The sequence below is a fragment of the Myotis lucifugus genome, unplaced genomic scaffold (genome assembly GCF_000147115.1).
Source record: "Myotis lucifugus unplaced genomic scaffold, Myoluc2.0 scaffold_0, whole genome shotgun sequence".
Classification (NCBI taxonomy): Eukaryota; Metazoa; Chordata; class Mammalia; order Chiroptera; family Vespertilionidae; genus Myotis; species Myotis lucifugus.
In genome coordinates, this window is record NW_005871048.1 from 119672 (window position 1) to 140610 (window position 20939).

Consider the following 20939-nt stretch of genomic DNA (forward strand, 5'->3'; position numbering starts at 1 on the left):
TAGCCAAGGGCCAGGGGAGGCGCACAGAAGCCCATGAATTTAGGAAGAACTGAGGGGAGGGCATGGGCACAGGTGCCCCTCCACCCCCAGGATTAGGAGAATCAGGCAATGTGTCCGGCACTCGCCTGCGGGTTTCCTCCGCTGCTGAGATGATGGGGTGAGCGGGGTGTGGACAGATATTGGGCTGTTGCTCATGCCCTGGAGCTTGGGCCTCCCTGCCCCGAGCCCCGACCCTCTCACCTTGAGAAGCGGGGGAGGCCTCCCTTGGTCTTCACCTCCCAACTGTTGCCGAAATGGTTGAGGTTCTGGGTGAGGGCACCGTTGGGCAGCATAAATTCATTGTCCTGATTCTTGTCAAAGTTCCCGCACAGGCCACACACAAGCCCCTGGTACGTGCTGGGCAGGGAGATCACTGCAGAAGGAAGGGGCATCCAAGACTCCCCACCTCTTTGCTTTCCCACCCTCCTGGGGCCTCCATTGGAGCTCAGGGCCCCACTCCCAGGCAGGGGTCCTCTCTCACCATGCTAGGTGCCCCGCCTCCCCCGCTGCCATCCCAGAACCGTCCCTGTCCCAGCCTCAGGTACCTGCATTGCTCTTCCCATCAAAGCTGACAGTGAACTCAAAATCAGTGATCAGATACAGCCGATTGCTCCGAATGGTAACCTGCAGTTGCTGGTTGGGGTTGAAGGGGGTGTCCATCTTCTGGTCGTTGACCTGGAGAGGGGAGACAGGAGCCAGGGGAGCCCTGACTCAACCTGCCCCTCTGCAGCTCTGGCCCTGCCTCTCCTGGCACAGCTCAGTGCCTCTCTGTGGCATTGTTCCATGGAATGAGACACGCCAGTAGGCTTCGCTGTCTGTGTGGCAAAGGCCTCCCAGAGTTCTGCTGCCTCTGCAGCCCCAGCCCCTTTCTTGCAAAAACATTAGCAGAGTGGATGGCCCTGGTAGTTCCTCAGGCGGCTCCACCTTCTCATTGCAGGCTTTCTCTTTCTCTCTCATCCCCTCTCTCTCTCCAGCCTTTTGCTTAATCACATGCCCTCCCCTGCCTCTCCCCATGACATGAGGATGACCCTCACTCCGAGTTCTGTGATCAGGCAGCCACCGTCAGAAACTTCCCAGGGAACAGAGTCCAGGCTTCACCTGCTCCAGGTGGCCTCCCACGGCCCAGGTGGCCTCCCCAGAACCTCCCGGCCTGGCCCGCCTCTTACCACAAGCTGCAGGTCAGCCTGGAGCTGGACTGTGTAGCCGTAGACTATCACAATGACTTCCTGCAGGAAGATCTGGCTGAGGGGCGTATGCATTTTGTTGCGCCCCTCCGCGACCAGGGGCACCACATTCCTGGGGAGCGTGTCCACGGTCTTGACCAGGATGTAGGTCATGCGGCCCTGGAAGTGGTAGCTAACACCGTCAAATGTGCGGTAATGGGGGTCTCCGAAAATTGAGCAACGTTCCAACTCTGCCAAGAAGGGCCAACACTGAGAAGGCATCCTGCCCAGATATAACGGCCCCCAGAATCCTGCCCTGGTCTCTTGTCGCCCCCTGCGCCCCTCCCCCCCCGCCTGATACTTAAGCTGAAACTTGCCCCTCTCTGTCCCATTAAAAACCCTAGAGCATCTCGTCCAGTTCCCTCCTTATGCTCTTAAAGGAGTGAATCCCATGGAGGGTCATGCCTCACAGGGAGCCACGGAGAACCCAGGCCCACCCCATGCCTGAGCCTGGCTTTCGCTCTGCAGAGCTTTGCAGCCTCTCTCCACCTCCCATGTGCCTCCCTTACTGTGCGGGGTGCATGTGCTGCTGCGTTGGAGTTGGTCTGGCAGTGAGAGCCAGAGGAGCAGGCAAAGGGCTGGCACTGAATGGTTCCTGCTCTGCAGGTACAGTTCTGGGTGCAGCTACTGGAGAGCCAGGTTGTCCCTGTCTGTGGAAGCCATAGGAAGAGCAAGGGAATGAGGCGGGAAGGCCAGTTCTCCTTCCTTCACCCCTTCAGCCCAAGCCCACAGTCTAAATAGCTTAATTGGCGCAGGCCTAGAGGCAGTTTTGGAACCATCCACACACTTATGTCGCTGTACCACCCCCTAGAGCAGCCGTGGGCAAACTACGGCCCGCGGGCCGGATCCGGCCCGTTTGAAATGAATAAAACTAAAAAAAAAAAAAAAAAAGACCGTACCCTTTTATGTAATGATGTTTACTTTGAATTTATATTAGTTCACACAAACACTCCATCCATGCTTTTGTTCCGGCCCTCCGGTCCAGTTTAAGAACCCATTGTGGCCCTCGAGTCAAAAAGTTTGCCCACCCCTGTTCTAGAGGCATTGTGCTTGGTGTCTTACATGTGTTGTTCAGGAGTTAACTACTGGACCCATATTACAGATAAGGAAACTGAGGTAACACAGTCCCCTGAGTGGTACCATTAGGATTCAAACCAAGCTGTATCCCAAGGTTTGAATTCCTCAGATCCAAACCACACCCCCCCAGCCCAGGCCTGGCTGGAGACCGCCCTGCCCTGTTGCCCCAGGTCCGGCCAGCCATGCAGACATGCACCCCAGGCTGAGAGAGGCTGAGGAAAGGAGAGCGTACCATCCTCAAGGTGTGCTGTTCCCACCCCAACCCCCTTCCCCACTCACGGGGAGGGAGCGGCCCTGGGCATCCCTGCAGCCGCACTGCGTTCTGGGCACACACTGTTGCTCACTGAGCACATAGCCAGACTGGCAAATGCAGCCCTCCTCGCAGGTGGAGGGAACGTTGGTGTCATCACACTGGCCTTCCAGGTCCCAGCAGGAAAGTGAGCAGGAGGGAACGCAGGACGTGTAGGTGCTGTGGGTGGGGCATTCCAGAGCTGGGGGGAAACAAGGGGAGGGGGGGGGTAAAGACTTGGTGATCGTGGGCTATGTGCCAGGGCCCCAGGGAAGGAAGGAAAAAGAGTGGCTCTCCCAGTTCAGCTTGGGAGACAAAAGATTGGAAACAACTGGAAAGTCCATTAATAGGAAACTAGTTAAATAAATGATGATAAACGGATTATGATATAATAATGGCAGGTTACTCAGCTGCAAGACCAAGTGGGACGTGGCTATCTGACATGGAAGAGAATCTTTGATGTAGTAGCATCGCCAAGTTAGATTGCCAAGTGAAGAAACGTGCAAAAAACTGGGTCTCAAAGGCTATTTGTGAGAAAATAAGGAAAGTAGAGTTGTACGTTTGTATGTGCAGAAAGACCTTGGGAAAAATACTGAGGTGCTGATAAGAGCAGGCTAGGCACTCCACCCATGGGGTCAGGGTGGGAGGGAGACTTCACTAGGACTCTTAATACTTTTAAAGTTTTTGAACCATATGAATGCATCGCATACTAACAACACTTTAATCACTGTTTTAAATTTTAAAAGTTTCAGGAATTAGATAGTAGTGATGGTTGTAGAACCTCATGAACATTCAAAAACCCAGTGGACTGTACACCTTAAAAGGAGTGCAGCCCGGCCAGTGTTGCTCAGTGGTTGAGCATGGACCTATGAACCGGGAGGTCACGGGTTCGATTCCCAGTCAGGGCACATGCCCGGGTTGCAGGCTCCATCCCCAATGTCCAGCGTGCAGAAGGCAGCCGATCAATGATTTTCTCTCATCATTGATGTTTCTAGCTCTCTCTCTCCCTCTCCCTTCCTCTCTGAAATCAGTAAAAATATATTTTAAGGAAAGGAGTGAATATTATGGTATGTGACTAATCTCTTTTTTAAAATGTTAAAGAAAAGAGCTCCAGAAGGACGCCTAGAAGTCTGCCAGGAGGGGAGAAGAACTTTCTAGGTGCCAGGAGCAGTGTGTGTAAAGGCAGGGAGGGTGCGGGGAAGCAGGGCTGTGTGGGGAAGGCGGTCACTGGGTGCAGGCGATGGCAGACCTCAGGAAGCGGGTGGGCGAGAGAGGCTGCGGGGGCGGGTGAGCGAGGAGAGGCTGGGGCAGTGCGCGGGACACCATACACCTCAGGCAGGAGCTTGGACTCATAGTGCAGACAACCGCCACGCAGGGGAGTAACATGGTCACATATCCTTTGGAAAGACAGTGTTAGCGAGTAGATGAGAAACAGCGTGCTGTCCTGGGGGGAGGGGCCTGGGCTAAGACGGTATTGTCACAGTGCTCCTCAGAGACAGTGAGGTCAGAAGTGGGTCGGAAGTAATTGGAAAGGAGAACAGCTTTTTCTATCCACAGATAGAAACAGGGGTTGGGAGCTATTTGGGATGAGCACAGGGACACTCACGGCAGAAACTGCTGTTTCTCCAGATTGGGGGCTTGAGCCCCTGGGCCTGGCAGGCGGCCCCAAAGGCTTGCAGAGAGTCGCAGAGGGCGTGGCTTAGGCCTCTTAACTCACAGAGGTTGTGCATACAGTCCAGCAGAAAGGGCGTGAGGGCCACCTGGGCGGCACACTTGGTCCAAGCCGGGGTCTGAAAGGCCACTTTGCAGTGCTTCATGGCTCTCATTAGGTGAGATGGCTTGCAGTTTGCACTCCGAGTCTCCTGATATCCTGCTTTGGTCTTCATCTGCTCATCTATTTGCTCATCTTGGCAACTGGGAAGGGGAAGGGGTCATCATAGGGGTGGCCACTGCCCCACCTCTGAAAAGTATCTGGTGCTCCCACATGACCCTGAAGACACCTCTTGCTTTCACTGGGAAGCTGGTTTGAGCTCTGGCCACCTTCCATGCAGCCTCGGTTCCCGCCCATGTTTTGAAGCCAAGAAAAGACAACTTGCATGTTTCTCCAAATAGGCTCCCAGATCCCAGAAGCCATTCCCGGTCAAATTACACACATGAAGGAAGGGCTCCGCGCCCTCTACCCGAGGTGTGCCACATTATCTAGAATCCCAACTCCTGTTCCTATGAAAAGGCAGAACGATATTGGGGACAATTACTTTGGGTTGGCCTCCTTATCTCGCCAACTATGCACAAAATCGATGTCATTCTGGGCTAGTTCGTCATTGGGCATCATTATTTCATCCTCTTCCTCATCATTGAAGTTTCCGCATATGCCACAGACCTGGGTGGGCAGAGGGGAGTCTCAGCCTGCAGGGTCGGGGCAGGAAAGCACTTCTCATTTAGCACCCCTTTTTCCACTCTAAAGAGAAGGGAGCACTTGTCATCCCTCTCCTGTTCTGGGCAGGGCCATCTTGGGTCGAGGGCCCCACCCCTTGTGGGGGTGCTGGCTCCCCTAGGACAAGAGCCAGGTGTTTTCCTCACCTTTCCATAATAGGGTCTAGGGATTTCGATCTCTAAGAACCCGTTGCCATCAAACTTGACTTCCATCCCAATGTAAAGGCTGAGCACGGTGTAGGTGCCACTGGCAGAGATGCGGACGCCCCGGACCCGGTTGTTCGAGGGAAGGGTGACCTGTTTGCCATTGATCTGCAGAGGAGAGCAGGCCGTGCGAGTAGGAAGAAGGACCAGAGAGCCCTCTCCCCAGAGCTTGCTTCCTTTGTCCCTGCCTGTGTCGCCCAACTCACCAGCACATGATGGTCCTTTTGTAGGGTGATCAGGGAATCAAAGATGCTAATATTGAGCTGGCGGAGGTAGAAAGCAGGGGATTGGCCTTCCCTCTCCTCATTCTCGCCACTGATCTTGAAGAAGGGCAGGTCCGTGGTGAAGTGACATGTCTTCACCAGGACATAAGCACAGGTGCTCCTGATGGCATGATAATGGCCATCAAAGCTCACATAGTAGGACTTGTCTTCGATCCGGCACACTCCCATACCTGCAGGGGAGAGGTGGCTGAGGAGTGCCCAGCCTCAATCAAGAACAGGCATTCTCGCCCTGACCGGTGTGGCTCAGTGGATAGAGCGTCGGCCTGCGGACTCAAGGGTCCCGGGTTCGATTCCGGTCAAGGGCATGTACCTGGGTTGCGGGCACATCCCCAGTAGGGAGTGTGCAAGAGGCAGCTGGTCGATGTCTCTCTCTCATCGATGTTTCTAACTCTCTATCCCTCTCCCTTCCTCTCTGTAAAAAAATCAATAAAATATATTTAAAAAAAAAAAAAGAACAGGCATTCTCCTCACCTTCAAGGAAAGGATGTGAAGGCAAGGGGCCTCCAAAGGGAAGGAAGACAAAATAAAAGAATCAAGAAACAAGGGCTGGGCTGGTGTGAGGCTTAGGGGTAGGACGGGTATTATTCTGCCAGGAAGACTTGGAATGTCCCATCTAAGCCCGCATCCGCTATGGGAGAACCATGAGTGACTCCAAGGAGTCCCTCCCAGCAGACAGTGCAGTGGTCATCTTTCCCCACCAGAAGCTCTGGGCAGCAGGGCCACAAACTGGAGCGCTACAGACCGCAGCGAGGAGAGTATAAGGGGAACTTGGGGAGAGCTTGTCTTGGTGGCGGGGGGGTCCTCTTGCATGCTCAGTGGCCTCATACCTGAACTCCGGCAGCGTATCAGCCCGTGCAGGGCCCAGCACAGTTGTCCAGGGTTGCAGGAGGTGTCGAGGCAGGAGATGTTGTGGGTGGAGCAGGAGCAGAGCCTGGAGCAGGTTGTGTCCGTGTACCAGCTCTCCCCAAGCTGTGGGATGTGGGCATGCAGCAGACACTTGGAAGCCAGAGACAGACTGACCCCCTACACCCCGAGAGCTCCCTGTGAGGCTGGCTTCACCCAGTGTTTACCTCCATCGCAACCCTCTCTCAGCCTTTTGGCTCTGGGCTTACTCCTCAGCCCCGCGTACTGGCCTGCCTTACCCTCTGCCCCCAAACTCGCAGAGCTTGGAAGGGCAGGGCACCCCTTTGTCTGGCCTCTCACCGGGTAGTAGGAGCCCCGGGGGTCGGTGCAGCCGCACTCGTTGAAGGGCACACAGGAGGCTCCACTCAGGACATGGCCTTTCTGGCACTCGCAGCCCTCGGCACAGGGCAGTGCTGCCGGGCAGTCTTTTGGGGTGTTCAGGGTGCGGCAGGTGGCTGGGCAAGGGTTGGCACAGGGGCTGTAGCTGCTGCCAGAAGGGCACTTCAGAGCTAAGAAGAAACCAGTGTTAGGAAGGGCTGAGTGATCTCCACCTCCCTGCCCGTGGGACATCAATAATTCCTGGGAATGTGTATTAGACCAGTGGACAAATGAAACGGGGTCAATCCAGGTAATGGAATATGATTCAGCCTTAAAAAGAAGGGAATTCTGGCACATACTACAACATGGATGAACCTTGAGTACATTATGCTAAGTGAAACAAGCCAGTCACAAAAAGACAAATACATGAGGTCCCTAGAGCGGTCAAATTCATAGAGACAGAGAAGAAAATGCTGGGTGCCCGGGGTTAGGGAGGGTGGGGTGGGAATGGGACGTTAGTGCTTAATGGGGACAGAGTTTCAGTTTGGGAAGATGAAAAAGTTCCAGAGATGAATGGAGTTGATGGTTGCATAACAGTGTGAATGTACTTAATGTTATAGAACTAGACACTTAAAAATCTTTAAAATGGGAAATTTTACAGTATGTATATTTTACACGCAATTAAAAAAAAATGAGTTCCTGGGAAAGACAGGAAGAAAGGAAACAGAGCTGGCCTAGGTAAGAGGGAAAGATGCAATAACCAAGTGAGGGTGGAACTTTTGGGTGAGGTGAGAATCGGGTGGAGGAGGCTCCGGGTGCCGTAGAGGATGAGGGTTGGGCTTGGGGAGACTGGAGAGTGGAGAACAGAGGAGGTCCCCTGTGGGCGCTGAGGACCAGGCTGTGAAGGGAAGATCAGAGGAACAGAACGTAGGGAAAGGAGGAGAGGACAAGGCTGGGGTGGGGAGGACTCCTCCAGGCTGCAGGTCACTTACGGCAGAAGGTGCTGTTCCGCCAGACAGGGGGCTGGCCGGCCTGTGCACACTGGGATGCATAGGCCTGCAGGGAGCGGCACAGGGTCAGGGCATCTCCCTTGGTCCCACACTGGCCATGCACACAACTGGCAAAGCTGGATTCTGGGGGTACCACCTGGTGGCACTGGGAGAAGGGGCCTGGAGGAGGAAACCATAGGTGTGTGAGAGAAGAGCAGAAACCTGGGAAGGGACCAGAGCCAGGCAGCTGCTTGGGGCAAATTCGACATCCATTTTCATCAAAACCTGTATTTACTGAGAACCTACTTCCTGAGGCGTAAAAGCAGCTTATCCCTCAGGCTCCCAAGAAGGTACACACTACCTCTGCACACCTCCTCCTGACCTTCCGTCTATTTCATGTCTCTCTTCCTGCCTCCCTGACAGTCCCTCTCCTCTTTCTCTGGCCTTGGGGGAGGTAAAAAGAGCCAGCGGGGGATGAGGCTTACCCTGAGGGTTGATTAAGACATTACAGTTCTTATTCCAGGTGTCTGCCACTTCGTTCTCCTGGCATCTGGGAGGTTTGCCACCCGCAGAGAAGCAGCTAACCCACAAAAAGGGAGGAAAGATAGGAATTTAGGGTTGGAGGAACCTTCCCCAAAACTGAAAAGTAGAGAGAAAAACAGGGACATGAATAAGAACAGGAGAAGAGAACAAAGTTGTGCCCTCAAGTAGGAAGGTCAGAAGATACAGAAGGAGGGAAGGTTCCTTCTCAGTATAGACTGCCCAAAGGTTCTCCAAAGGGACAGATCAGTAAGCACAGGAGGCAGGGGCACGGGAGGTCCGAACAACCTTCCATCAAATCCAGTGTCGGAGAGACTGGGGACACCGAGGACACCAGCAGGCTGCCTGCAGAGGCTCTCCCCCGGGTCCATCGCCCCTCTCTTCCCAGCTCACCCAGATTCAGAGTATTCATTTGACTTCCAGGCAACCCCCAGTTCGATGGAGTTGTCTGCAGGCTTTCCATCTGGTTTCAGATTGTCATCTGAGCTGTTGCTGTTGTAGTTTCCTGGAGGAGGGAGCAGTTAACAGAGGCCACAGACGAATCCTGCGAGCAGCCCCAGCCCCAGGACCACCACTCTCCTTCCCCCATGAGGCTCCTTCGCTCTGCACTCCACAGACTAAGGTTAACTTTCTCTTCACCTTGAGCTTCCCTTAACACCCACCCTCACGCCTAATGCCCTCCACCCATGCAGCAGGGACAAGCACCTGGGACACCGAACTGAGTGTGTGGCTAAGCAATGAGTAGGACAGGCTCCTTCCTGTTGTCCTGGCTTTGCCTGCAGGTGCCCAAGGAACTCACCGCACAGCCCGCAGAGCCGGCCAGCATAGGTGGAGGGCACTGTCACTTTGACCAGGTGGTTCCCATCATAGCGAACTTGAAGCCCCAAATCCGTGTAGAGGACAATAAAAGAGCCACTGTGCCTAATGCCTACCCGACCTTGTGCAGGCCATACAGGCAGGGTCACCCGGCGACCATTCAGCTACAAAGGCAGGGAGGACATGGTAAAGAAAGGCATTTGGAACAAGAATAACAACAGGACCAAGACGGGAGCAGGAGGGGGGCAGAGGGTGTGTCTCAGGACCTGGGACTGGATCTGCTGTAGGGAACTCCTAGGGGCTCTGGAAGCCAGATAGGCAGGTCTGCAGGCAAGGAGGGGCAGAATAGAGGTTCTGAGCAGACTGATCAGTGTGGAGCCCCAGGAGGTAGGCAGAGGCACTTACCACAACCTTGTAGCCTTTGATCAGTGAGATTTTGAGTTTGAAGACCTGTATGTGGACGGCGGTCACGTGGGAGACCTCTGCGTTCCCACCTTGGAATTCGTTGGTGGTGCTCACGACAAAGTAGTTGTCGAAGGACCTCGGCCAGCAAAGCTGGGCCAGGGTGTAGCTGCAGGTGCCCATGAAGTGGTGCAGGGCTCCATCGAATGTCAGGTAGTGGGGATCCCCTGAGACAGCGCAGGTGGCGGTCCCTGGGAAGGGCGAGATGGAGTTCAGAGGTGCACTAACCCGGAGGTCCCATCCTGGTGAGTCCACATTGGGGTGGTCCCCATATCTCATTGGGTGGTCAGCCTGGCTTGGAGAGGTCAAGAACAGGGACTACCCCAACCTCGCTCTCTGGGTCCTTGAAGACACTGCTCGGTTCTGGGCAACTGCCTTCCAGCTCCTGGATGTGCTCCAGCTCTCTGGGGAGCCTGCTTTAGGGCAAGGTCATGCCCTTGCTTGAGGCTGCATAGGCAGCCCCTCTGCTCACCTCCCACCTGACTGCTCACCTGTGGCATGGCAGCCGTAAACGCCATCCTGCTGACTGCACACCTCCTGAGCCTCGCACTTCCAGAGCACACAGCGGATTTTGCTGTTGCCCTCACAGATACAGAGCTGCCTGCAGTCTGGCCCAAACCAGTGCTGCCCTACCTGGGGAAAGACAGGGAGGACGAAGAAGAGGTTCTTCCCAGGTCTGACTGTTCAGTGCCATTCAGTGCCCACTGCTATTCAGACCATTGGCCTGCTCATTGGCCTGCCCAAAACTCCAGGATTAGTGGCAGAAGTCTGGCATTCACTAACCAATTCAATCATTCCATCATCTGCTTGTTCCTTCACTATTTCAACAGATATTTATGTCTGCAGGGTGCCAAGCATTAGGAATTTAGTAACGAACTGGATGGACGATGCCCTTGCCATAAGGCAACTCATACCCAGTGGGGGCAGTAAACAAATAAACTGATAGACCATGTACTCCAACACAATATGCACCCAAAGAAGACAAGCAGGGCATCCTGTGAGAGTTTCCTGCCTTCAGAACAGACAGTAAGTGCTTGCTACAAGAGATTAGAGGGTGCTTTCTGACTTTGCCTTTCAAGAAGGATTCAAGGAGGAGGCAGCATTTCAACAGGACCTCAAAGGAGGTGAAGAATTCCAACAGGCATAGGTGGCTGGAGGCAGAGCAGGGTGAAAGGAGCTGAAAAGAAGGTGAAATTGAGAGGAAGGCAAGACATAGAGAGAGAGCGTTCAGTAGGCCTGGAACTGGGGCCAAGGGGAGGAGATCCAAGTGGACCTCAGGTGGTAGATGTCTTTGACAGACATCAGTGTTATTTCCAGAACTTGGGGTGAATAAAGGACAAGCAAAGCCGAGGCCGGTTTGGCTCAGTGGATAGAGGGTCGGCCCTGCGGACTTAAAGGGTCCCGGGTTTCGATTCCCGGTCAAGGGCATGTACCTGGGTTGCGGGCACATCCCCCAGTGGGAGATGTGCAGAGGCAGCTGGTCGATGTTTCTCTCTCATCGATGTTTCTAACTCTCTATCTCTCTCCCTTCCTCTCTGTAAAAAATCAATAAAATATATTTAAAAAAAAAAAAAAAGGACAGGCAAAGAAGGAAAAGAGAAGCGATATAGATGAGGATTTGACTCCAAATGCTGCCTCTGAGAAAAATGTGGAGACAGTGGCCCAGGAGGGAGCCAAAGTCTTTCAACAGAGAAATGGGGCTTGGTAGGAGAGAAGAGTGTTTGGAAAAAGTGCAGGGAAGACACAGATGCAAGAAAATGACTCAGGGACATGGAGGCAGGGAAGATGGGAGGGGAGAACAGCAGGGGTCTCAGGCTCTGCCGGGTAGTGTAAGCAGTAACTGATTCCATCCCTGTCTGCTTAAAAAGCACTAGAGCTAAACAAGGGAAAAGGGCAAGGAGAACTGAGCCAGAATTTCCCTAATCCCAGCCCTGCAGGCCCTGCCACACCCCCTTCTCTCTTGCTGTCACTTCAGATGCCTGAGGAGGGCTTTCTGGCTTCATGGCTAAGAGGCCCAGCCCCAGAGACTCACCATGATGTAGTGGCCCATGGAGTCAAGGCACCCACATTGGGATCGGGGGATGCACTGGAGACCACTGAGGACGAAGCCAGGGTTGCACTCACAGCCCTCCACGCATCGGTCCTGGCAGGACATGCCAGAGAACGTGGAGTGGCAGGTCTCAGGGCACTGCTTGGCACATATGGTGTACTTGCTGTTAGGTGGGCAGTCCAGAGCTGGTGGAAGGAGAAGCACAAGTGAGTAGGGTATGAGGCCAGCTGAGGACAAGAGAAAGAAGGTCTGTATCTAGTTCGTAATCCAGAGTTCAGCAGGCCCACAACTAGAGACTTCTGCCCATGTTGAGAAGAAGAGAGGAGCTGGGAGCAGCATGACTGAGGAGCTCAGTGTCTACCTTAAGCCTGGAAGAGAGACCTGCAGGGGACGACCAAGAGTCAGGTCTGTGGGAGCAGACTGATCCAAGAACCTCAAGAGTGTGCTATGTAGACAAAGCCAACATAAATGGTCAGGGTGGAAGGAGAGCTAGGGGACCACCACGTGGCCTCGAACAAGGGCATGGCCTTGCCCTAAAGCATCTCTCCAGAGAGCTGGGTCATAATCAGCAGGTGTGCAGCAGCCATGGTGCAACCTCCCAGCCACAGGTCTATATTTTGTGTGTGCATCAGGCACCTACCCATAGGCATTGCTCTGCACAGCTCAGGCAGCTGGGAAGGCTTTCTGAGTTTCTAAGTGACTGATTTTCTCAGTGGATGATTATGATTCTTCAGATTTCCCCATCCACACGTGGAAGTGAAGGGATTAAACCAGGTGCTCCCAAGCCTGTGCTAACACAACACCCTTAGATGCTGGCCCTCTGCTTCCATGTGCCTGAAGGAAGCACTGCCCTCCCCCCAACCCCCCCCTTCTCTGCACAACTCACAGCAGAACTGGGGTCCCCTCCAGGGCTTCACCATGTAGCCAGCATCCTGGCAAGCCTCAGTCAAGGCTGCCATATGGACACACAGCGTCTGCTGCAGCCCCTGGTATTTACACATGTCAAACATGCAGTTGTTGAAGAAGAAAAAGGCCATGAGGTGAGGCAGACATGTCCTGCAGAGAGAGGCCAGGTCAGAGGGAACAAGGGGCAGAGAGGGAAGACCTTCTTGTCTTGGAGGACCCCCAACCGCCCCCCCCCAACACACCCCCATTCTGCCCCCCTTCATACTCAAAGGCTCCATGGAAGATTGTGATCCGTCCACAGAACTCTGGCCCTGATAGAGTGTTCTGCAAGGTTGAGTTGCAAGATGGGGGATTTGCCTTGTTATGGCACCTAGAAGAGACCCCCCCCACAAATGCCCTAAGAGCCAAAGTTTTCCTCCATTCAGCCCCTACCCCAGCAGTCTCCCGGTTCTCAGCAACCCCTAGTAGAGAACACTTGAACACCAAGCCCTAAAGATGGGAAACCTGGGCTGGACAAGCAAGAGGGGGCCTGTTCACAACTGTCTGAAGAACACCGGTGGTAGGGTGAGCATGTTGGTAATGAGTTCATGGACTTGGCTGGGACAAAAGTGGGGGCGTGCAGAAGAAGAGGAGAAAAGGGGTGATGCCAGTCAGAGTGCTTGGTTCTTAAAGGGGGCAAAGGAGGCTGCCGAAAGAGACGGAGACGGCTTCACTCACTTCTTTTCCATATCGTTTTCTGCCGGCCAGCTGTGGCCCAGCTCCTCGTGTTGCGCTAGCATGCCCTCAGGTATCTGATAGTTGTTGCTACGTGTGCTACTGTCGCTGTCATGGCTGCCACAGAAACGACAGAGCTTGCTAGTGTAGGTGCTGCGGGGGGCAGAGAGACATGGAAGCATTAATGGGAAGAAGAGGCCTTCATCATGTGAGGGATCATAGCAGAGTGGGATGAGTGCGCATGTTGATAATGAGTTCATGGACTTGGCTGGGACAGAAGTGGGGGTGTGCAGAAGAAGAAAGAGGAGGAGAAGGGTGGTCCAGTCAGGGTGTTTGGTTCTTAAAAGAGACAAAGGAGCAGGAGGGCGGTGACAGAGATGGAGACGTCCTCACTCACTCCTCCTCTATATCCTCTATTGTCTGCCAGCTTAAGCCCAGTTCCTCCTCATCTTGTGCTAGCCTGCCATCAGGCATCTTGTTGTCGTTGCTACTGTCGCCATCATAGTTGCCACAGAAACCACAGAGTTGGCCATAGTAGGTGCTGCGGGGGGGCAGGGTGAGGAGGAGGCGTTAATGGAAGGAAGGGGCCTTAGTTGTCTGAGGGACCCCAGCAAAGTGGGATGAGTGAGACGGGCAGGGAAGGAAGAGGTGCAGACTCAGATCAAGGGTTCCATGCCAAGTGCCAGACACACAAGGACCTCACAGCCCTCACCCCCAAGCCATCTTTATAGTCTCCTTTCCTCCCCTTCTTTTGCTCACATTTCATATTCCAGCCTAACAAATTCCTTTTTCTTTTTTTTTTCATTGATTCCAGAGAGAGGAAGGGAGAGGGGAGAGAGAGAAAAAAAAATCAAGCTGGGGAGGGTTGGGGGGGTGGGTAAGAGATCGACCGAAGGACTTGTATGCATGCATATGAGCATAACCAATGGACACAAGACACTGGGGGGTAGGGGAGGCTAGGGGAGGGTCAAGGGGAGAAAAAAAAACAAGACATATATAATACTCTTTGTAATACTTTAAGCAATAAAACAATAAAAAAAATCAATGTGAGAGAGGAGCATCAATTGGTTGTCTCCTGCATGTACGCACCCTGAACCTGAGTATGTGCCCTGACCGGGAATCGAACCCGCAGCCCTTCGGTACATGAGATGACGCTGTAACTGAGCCACACCAGCCAGGTCCATAATAAACCTTTTGCTGGTCCCAAGACATTCCAGTTTTTTCTTTTCTTTTTTTTTTAAAATACATTTTATTGATTTTTTTACAGAGAGGAAGGGAGAGGGATAGAGAGTTAGAAACATCGATCAGCTGTCTCCTGCACACACCCCACTGGGGATGTGCCCGCAACCAAGGTACATGACCTTGACCAGAATCGAACCTGGGACCCTTGAGTCTGCAGGCCGACGCTCTATCCACTGAGCCAAACGGGTCAGGGCCAGTTTTTTCTTGCATTTGCTGATCACTATTCTATAAAGTCTTTCTTTCTCCTATGAGCCTTCCTTGAAGACTGAGATCAAGTGACCACTCTTCTGAAAACTCCCACTGCCCATTAGTGACTTCTTCTAGTACATTCCCAAAGCACTGTGAGTATATCCTGCTATTATCCACTGCCCGGAAACCATTTCCTCCTGTCTCTGCATCCAAAGGGAGGCCTGCTGTTGAGCTAGACTGAGAATTAATGCCTGGAATGGAAAGTGAAGAGGACTGGAGGGTCCTGGGAGACGGAGGAGCAGAGCAGGGAGAAGTGGCAGCTGCCTCACCTGGGCACACTTATAAACAGCTGCTGGTCACCATCCCATCTTATCCGCAAGCCAAACACAGTCTGCAGCTCCACAAATCGCCCACTCGAAACCAGAAAGATGCCTTTAGAAGGCATGGCTGGGAGGTTGACTTCCTGACCCTCAACCTGGAAAGAGGGGCCGAGAAAAGAGACAGAGAGACAGCTCCGCGGGTCAGGGAGACCCCCGGAACTCTCCCACATCCCCCCTCACAGCACCCTAAAGACATCTTCACGGGGAGTGCTCTGGAGCCTGTCCCTCAGAGGGTCACAGTGATGGCGAACCTATGACACTCGTGTCAGAGGTGACACGCGAACTCATTTTTTTGGTTGATTTTTCTTTGTTAAATGGCATTTAAATATATAAAATAAATATCAAAAATATAAGTCTTTGTTTTCCTAGGGTTGCAAATATCAAAAAATTTCTATATGTGACACGGCACCAGAGTTAAGTTAGGGTTTTTCAAAATGCTGACACGCCGAGCTCAAAAGGTTCGCCATCACTGGTCTAGAAGCTGCAGGAACTGGGCAGGACAAGGCTGCAGCAGCCCCCAGGGGTCCCCAGCAGAGCTGAACAAAAAATGGACTCACCAGCGTGCGCCTGCCCCTGAGCAGGGTGACTGTGGTCTCAGGCAGCGTCACGTAGACTTTGCTCAGGCAAGACATGTCTTCCTGTGCTCCCTCCTCGTTCTTCCCCGCCACCCTGAAGAAGGACTCTGGTTGGGGAGAGGAGTGAAAAGCACCCAGGAGCTCATTCAACAAGCATTTCTGAGCACCCCCTGAGGGAGCGCCCCACACCGGCCCTGTGGGGAGAAAGGGCTACAGAGACACTGGCTTTGTCGTTCAAGGGGTAAGCCCGGACCCACATGTGAGTGGGACGTGGCAGGTGAGTGGCATGTGTGTCTGCCTCTTCCAGAACAGTCTGTGAAGGTGCGCTGCCAATCCACCTCCGTGGACAGGGATGTCCTCCAGAGTGAGAGCTTGTGTTCCCTCTCTTGTCCCTTTATGGCCACTATGCCAGGTTCGCCTCTCAATAAACGCTGGCCAAGGAAGCAGCTGAGAAAGAGAAGTGTCTTGGCCAAATCAAGGTTCAGCCAGCCAGGAAGAAATGTGGGGGTGGTTGCAGGGCCACAATGAACAGTGTCTTCACATAAATGGAAAGAAATCTTCAAAAATAAAAGTAAATAAATAAATAAATAAACCTTTAGCTTTTTATATTTTACAATTAACACGTGCTATTTAATTTAGTTGTTAGAAGGGAAACATGGGAGATAAATTCAAGAATGGCATTGTGTTATTAAGCGATGTCACTTCGATAAATTCAACAAAAAGAAATTGTAAGAAAAAAAAGAAAAGAATGGCCTTGTACATCTTAGGATTAGAGACTGAAGTATAAACACCATTGGTTTTGTCTGAGGGCAAAGCCTAATATCTTTTTTCACTCTTTTTAGAATAAAATACTATATCTCTTGAACGGTGACTGTTGAAAACTGTCATTCTAATTTATATTTCAACATTAGATCTGAAATTTTAAAGGTATCTTTGATTTGTTGTATAAGAACGTTGATCAGATGCATGCAACTTCCAAATCCGAGGAAGATCCTTTTGACGTGAATGTGCAGAATTTTTACCATTTATGTGCCTCATGAACCTAAATTTTTTATTTTTATTTTTCTCTTTCTTTTCTTTGCTATATATGCTGTGGAAGTGAGCACTAATTTTTTGTTTTGAAATAATTTCAGACTTATAGGAAAACTGCAAAAATAGTGCAAAGCATTCCAGGACAGCCTTCATCCAGATTTTGCAAATGTTAATTTTACCCTATTTGCTTGATCATTTTCTCTCTCGCAATCTTTCCGTCACTCCTCTGCCTACTTTATCTATCTATCTATCTATCTATCTATCTATCTATCCATCTATCATCAACCATCTATCTATCTATCCAACCTCGCACCCACCCTAGGTTAAAAAAAAGACAAGTATCTTAAGGTGCATTTTCCCAAGCAAGTGCCTTAAGGTGCATTTTCCCAAGTAGTTTGGTCTTGAGAAAGTCCTGCTTCTGAGGTGGACATGTCCACCCTTACCCAACTTTTCTGTCAGACCCCCCCCACACACACACACACACCCAGGCCGTAGGGGCAACCCTACCTGTCGAGTTGCCACAGAATTGGGCCAAGATGTAGGTGCATTTGCCCATGAAGCTAAAGTGCCTCCCATCAAAGGTGAGATAATGAGGATCTCCATAGACAAAGCAGGTGGCAGAGCCTGTTGAGGGAAGAAAGGGGACCATGGGAAACAGGGTCACCATGCCAGGTCCCACAGCCACCTCACCCCCCCGCCCCCAGTGGCTTCTCTTGTCAAGGGAGGGATTGGAACCCTGGTATCACAGCCACTCTGAAAGGCTGGCAGGTGGGGACAGAATAAGGGGCGGGTCTCACCATAGGTGTGACATCCATACTGGCCGTTCTTCTGCTGGCACACCTTGTCTTCCTTGCATTGAAAGGTCTGGCACTGTACCCGGCTGCCAGGCCAGCAGTGACATCGTTCTGTGCAGTTGGGGCTGAACCACTCTGCCCCAGGCTGGGAGTAAGGGGTCAGGGGTTACAACACTACATGTCATCCCACGCTATAACCCCCTTCTCCTCCACTGCACCCGCCCTAACCGTTTCCTCTTCCCACCCCCTACTAGGTATTCCTGCCCCCACAGCACATTTACACTTGCTGTTCTCTCATCCTGGAATTCTCTCCCTTATCCCTCCTTTAAATCATTCTTGGGCATCAGCAGGTTCAGTTCAAGGGACACTACTTTCTCAGGAAGACTCTCCAGACCTCCCTGACTAGGGGTCCGCCTCATAGCTCTGGGTACCTTTCCTTCCCAGGACTTACCACAATCGCACTTTTATATTTTTGGGGGGGATTGTTTGATTATAATCCCCCTGTGAGGCACCATGTCTATCTCCACTCACTACTTAAGCCTCAACACATAGCACAGTGCCTGGCAGAGAGCTCTCATTCAGTAAATACCTGTTGAATGAAGATCCAATGTGTCCCAAAGGATCAGACAGTATTAGGAGAGCAAGGACCATGCCCTATTCATGGTGACCCCAGTGCCAGGAGGGTTCAAAGTACTCAACAAACACTCACTGAATGCATAAGTCACTATAGAATAAGTTAATGTATGTCTTCCCTGGCAGGGGAGAGATGCTTGGTACTGACAGCCATCACAGATCGTTCCACCCAGGCTGCAGCTGAGGCTAATCCTAACACCGACACAGGGACACCCAGGAGACTGGTAAAGGGAGGAGGACTAGGGAGGAAGTAGCCCCTGAAGAGACAATTAGGAACTCTGACAACCCGAAAGGGAGAACACTAGGCGCTGAGGAGAGGCACTGGACACTAATAAATAGCTGAAATGCACTGTTAATTAATAGGCTGCAAATGAGTTACACACTGTTAATAATAATAATTATTATTAACATGTATTAAGTAATTGGTCTGTGTCAGGCTCTCACTTCATCTCACAACCATCTTATAAAGTAGAAAATCTTACTGTGCACATTTTATGGATATGGAAACAGATTTGAGGAGGCAAAGAACCTTGCCCAAGGCCATCCGGCCAAGTGCTGGAGCCAGGAGTCAAGCTCAGATTGGCCTGACTCTAGGGAGGCTCTGTTCAACACAGTGGCCACTAGCCATGTGGCCATTGAGCTCTTGAAATGTAGCTGGTCCAAATTCAGATATACTGTAAGTGTAAAATATACACTGGGTTTTGTAGACTATTTGTATGAAAAAAAGGAATGTAAACAATATTATTAATAACTATTGATCACATGTTGAAATCAGAATATTCAGGATTGAGGTGCTATTGTTATTGGTTTAACCTGTTTCCTTTTATTTTTATTTTTTTTTGATGTGTTTATTAGGAAAGGTAAAATGGCGTGTGGCTTGAATGCTATCCCCTTTGGACAGTGCTGGCCCAGAGCCTGTTCCCCTTTAGAGCCTCTGTTCCTGCCAAATGTTCCCCCAGGGTGGGCATCGACAAGGGGATATAAGAACAGTAACTCCTCTCTTTTGACCTATCCTATCAGGATTTGCAAGTTCCTTTGGAAGATTCTGGAATACCGTACTCTGCCCTGAACATGCCAGAAGCTCTCTATATACTCAGGAACCCCAAACTTCCCTCATGATGGAAATGAGGGCCCTGTGTCACCTGGTGGTCTAGTGTCTAATGCATCAAGACTGCCAGTATGGAACAGAGAAGAACAGAGATATCCAGACCATTAGGCGCACTTAGCACAGAACCACGGGATAATGGAATCATCTGCACAGCTTAGCACCATGCCCGGTCAAAGTGGGTTCTTAACAAATATTTATTATATGAACAGAGATGCCAATCAAAACCACAACCCGAAAGAATGACTCCATCATTGTGTTACCAATGCTTGAGAGCTGATCCCTTTGGACTGTTCCATGGATCCAAATCCACCTCACCAGGGAAGCAGATAGAACCAGAACTCAGGTGTTCCACTCGCAATTCCCTTGGAGGACCTGGGCATCCCACTGGCCTTACCTTGTAGTAATTATCGTTGTAGAAGCAGTTACAGGAAGAGGCATTGATGCAGTGGGAGTCGCTAAACACAAAGCCAGGATTGCAGACACAGCCGGGCTTGCAGACGAGCTCACAGTTGGGCTTGGGGTTCTGGCAGGAGGCTGGGCAGGCGCAGGGTTCGTGGTGGGCATTTGGGGGGCAGCTTGCTAAAGGGGAAACAGTTTCCATCAAGCAGACACTCTACAGCTTCCCTAGGGGAGACTTCCTGTCTCTCATCTACTCTCCTTCTTCTCTAAGAAGTAAGTCTATATTATTCAGCAAAAAAAAGAGAATGGAGTCCTGCAACAGGGATGAACCTTGAAAACATTATGCTCAGCCCAGCCAGCACGGCTCAGTGATGGAGCATCAACCTATGAACCCGGAAGTCATGGTTCAATTCCCTGCCAGGACATATGCTTGGGCTGCAGGCTTGATCCCAGTGTCGGGCGTCCGGGACACAGCCGATCAATAATTCTCTCTCATCATTGATGTTTCTATTTCTCTCTCCCTCTCACTTCCTCTTTGAAGTCAATAAAAATACATTTTAAAAAACACACAACTATTATTCTCAGTGAAAGAAACCAGTCATATATTATATGGTTCCATTCGTAAGTAATGTCTAGAACAAGTAAATCCATAGAGATAGAAAGTAGATTAGTGGTTGCCAGGGGTTGGGGGGTTAGGGGGCATAGGGAGTGACTGCTAATGGGTATGGGGTTTCTTTTGAGGGTTATGAAAATATTCTGGAATTAGAAAGTGATCATGTTTGCACAATCTTGTGAATATACTAAAACACTGAATTGTATACTTTATTTTTTTAATATATCTTTTTTATTAATTTCAGAGAGGAAAGGAGAGGAATATAGAGAGATAGGAACATCAACGATGTGAGTGAATCATTGATTGGCTGCCTCCTGCACTACCCCCACTGGGAATTGAGCCCGCAACCAGACACGTGTCCTTGACCAGAATCAAACCGGGAACCTCTCAGTTCTCAGGCCAACACTCTATCCACTGAACCAAACCAGCCAGGACTGAATTGTATACTTTTAAGAGAATGAATAGTAATAATAAGAATAAAGCCCTGCGCCAGGGCCGGTTTGGCTCAGTGGATGGAGCGTCGGCCTGCGGACTGAGGGGTCCCGGGTTCGATTCCGGTCAAGGGCATGTGCGTTGGTTGCGGGCACACCCCCAGTGGGAGATGTGCAGGAGGCAGCTGGTCGATGTTTCTCTCTCATCGATGTTTCTAGCTCTCTGTCCCTCTCCCTTCCTCTCTGTAGGAAATCAATAAAATATATTTAAAAAAAAAAAAAAAAAAGACTCAACA

General features: G+C 51.3%; 1 protein-coding gene across 1 annotated transcript in view; it reads right to left on the reverse strand.

Moving 5' to 3' along the window:
• ZAN (zonadhesin) overlaps positions 1–20939 on the reverse strand; it is a 28087-nt gene that overhangs the window by 3161 nt on the left and 3987 nt on the right. Inside the window, 26 exon segments of the mRNA XM_014453436.1 lie at positions 241–412; positions 585–714; positions 1206–1453; positions 1777–1912; positions 2619–2830; positions 4235–4542; positions 4884–5008; positions 5209–5373; positions 5472–5719; positions 6377–6518; positions 6753–6961; positions 7763–7939; positions 8245–8339; positions 8693–8804; positions 9099–9279; positions 9521–9768; positions 10069–10210; positions 11610–11812; positions 12514–12683; positions 12799–12903; positions 13645–13788; positions 15008–15153; positions 15616–15740; positions 17173–17289; positions 17463–17604; positions 19595–19779. Coding sequence (XP_014308922.1) covers positions 241–412; positions 585–714; positions 1206–1453; positions 1777–1912; positions 2619–2830; positions 4235–4542; positions 4884–5008; positions 5209–5373; positions 5472–5719; positions 6377–6518; positions 6753–6961; positions 7763–7939; positions 8245–8339; positions 8693–8804; positions 9099–9279; positions 9521–9768; positions 10069–10210; positions 11610–11812; positions 12514–12683; positions 12799–12903; positions 13645–13788; positions 15008–15153; positions 15616–15740; positions 17173–17289; positions 17463–17604; positions 19595–19779 — 4387 coding nt within the window.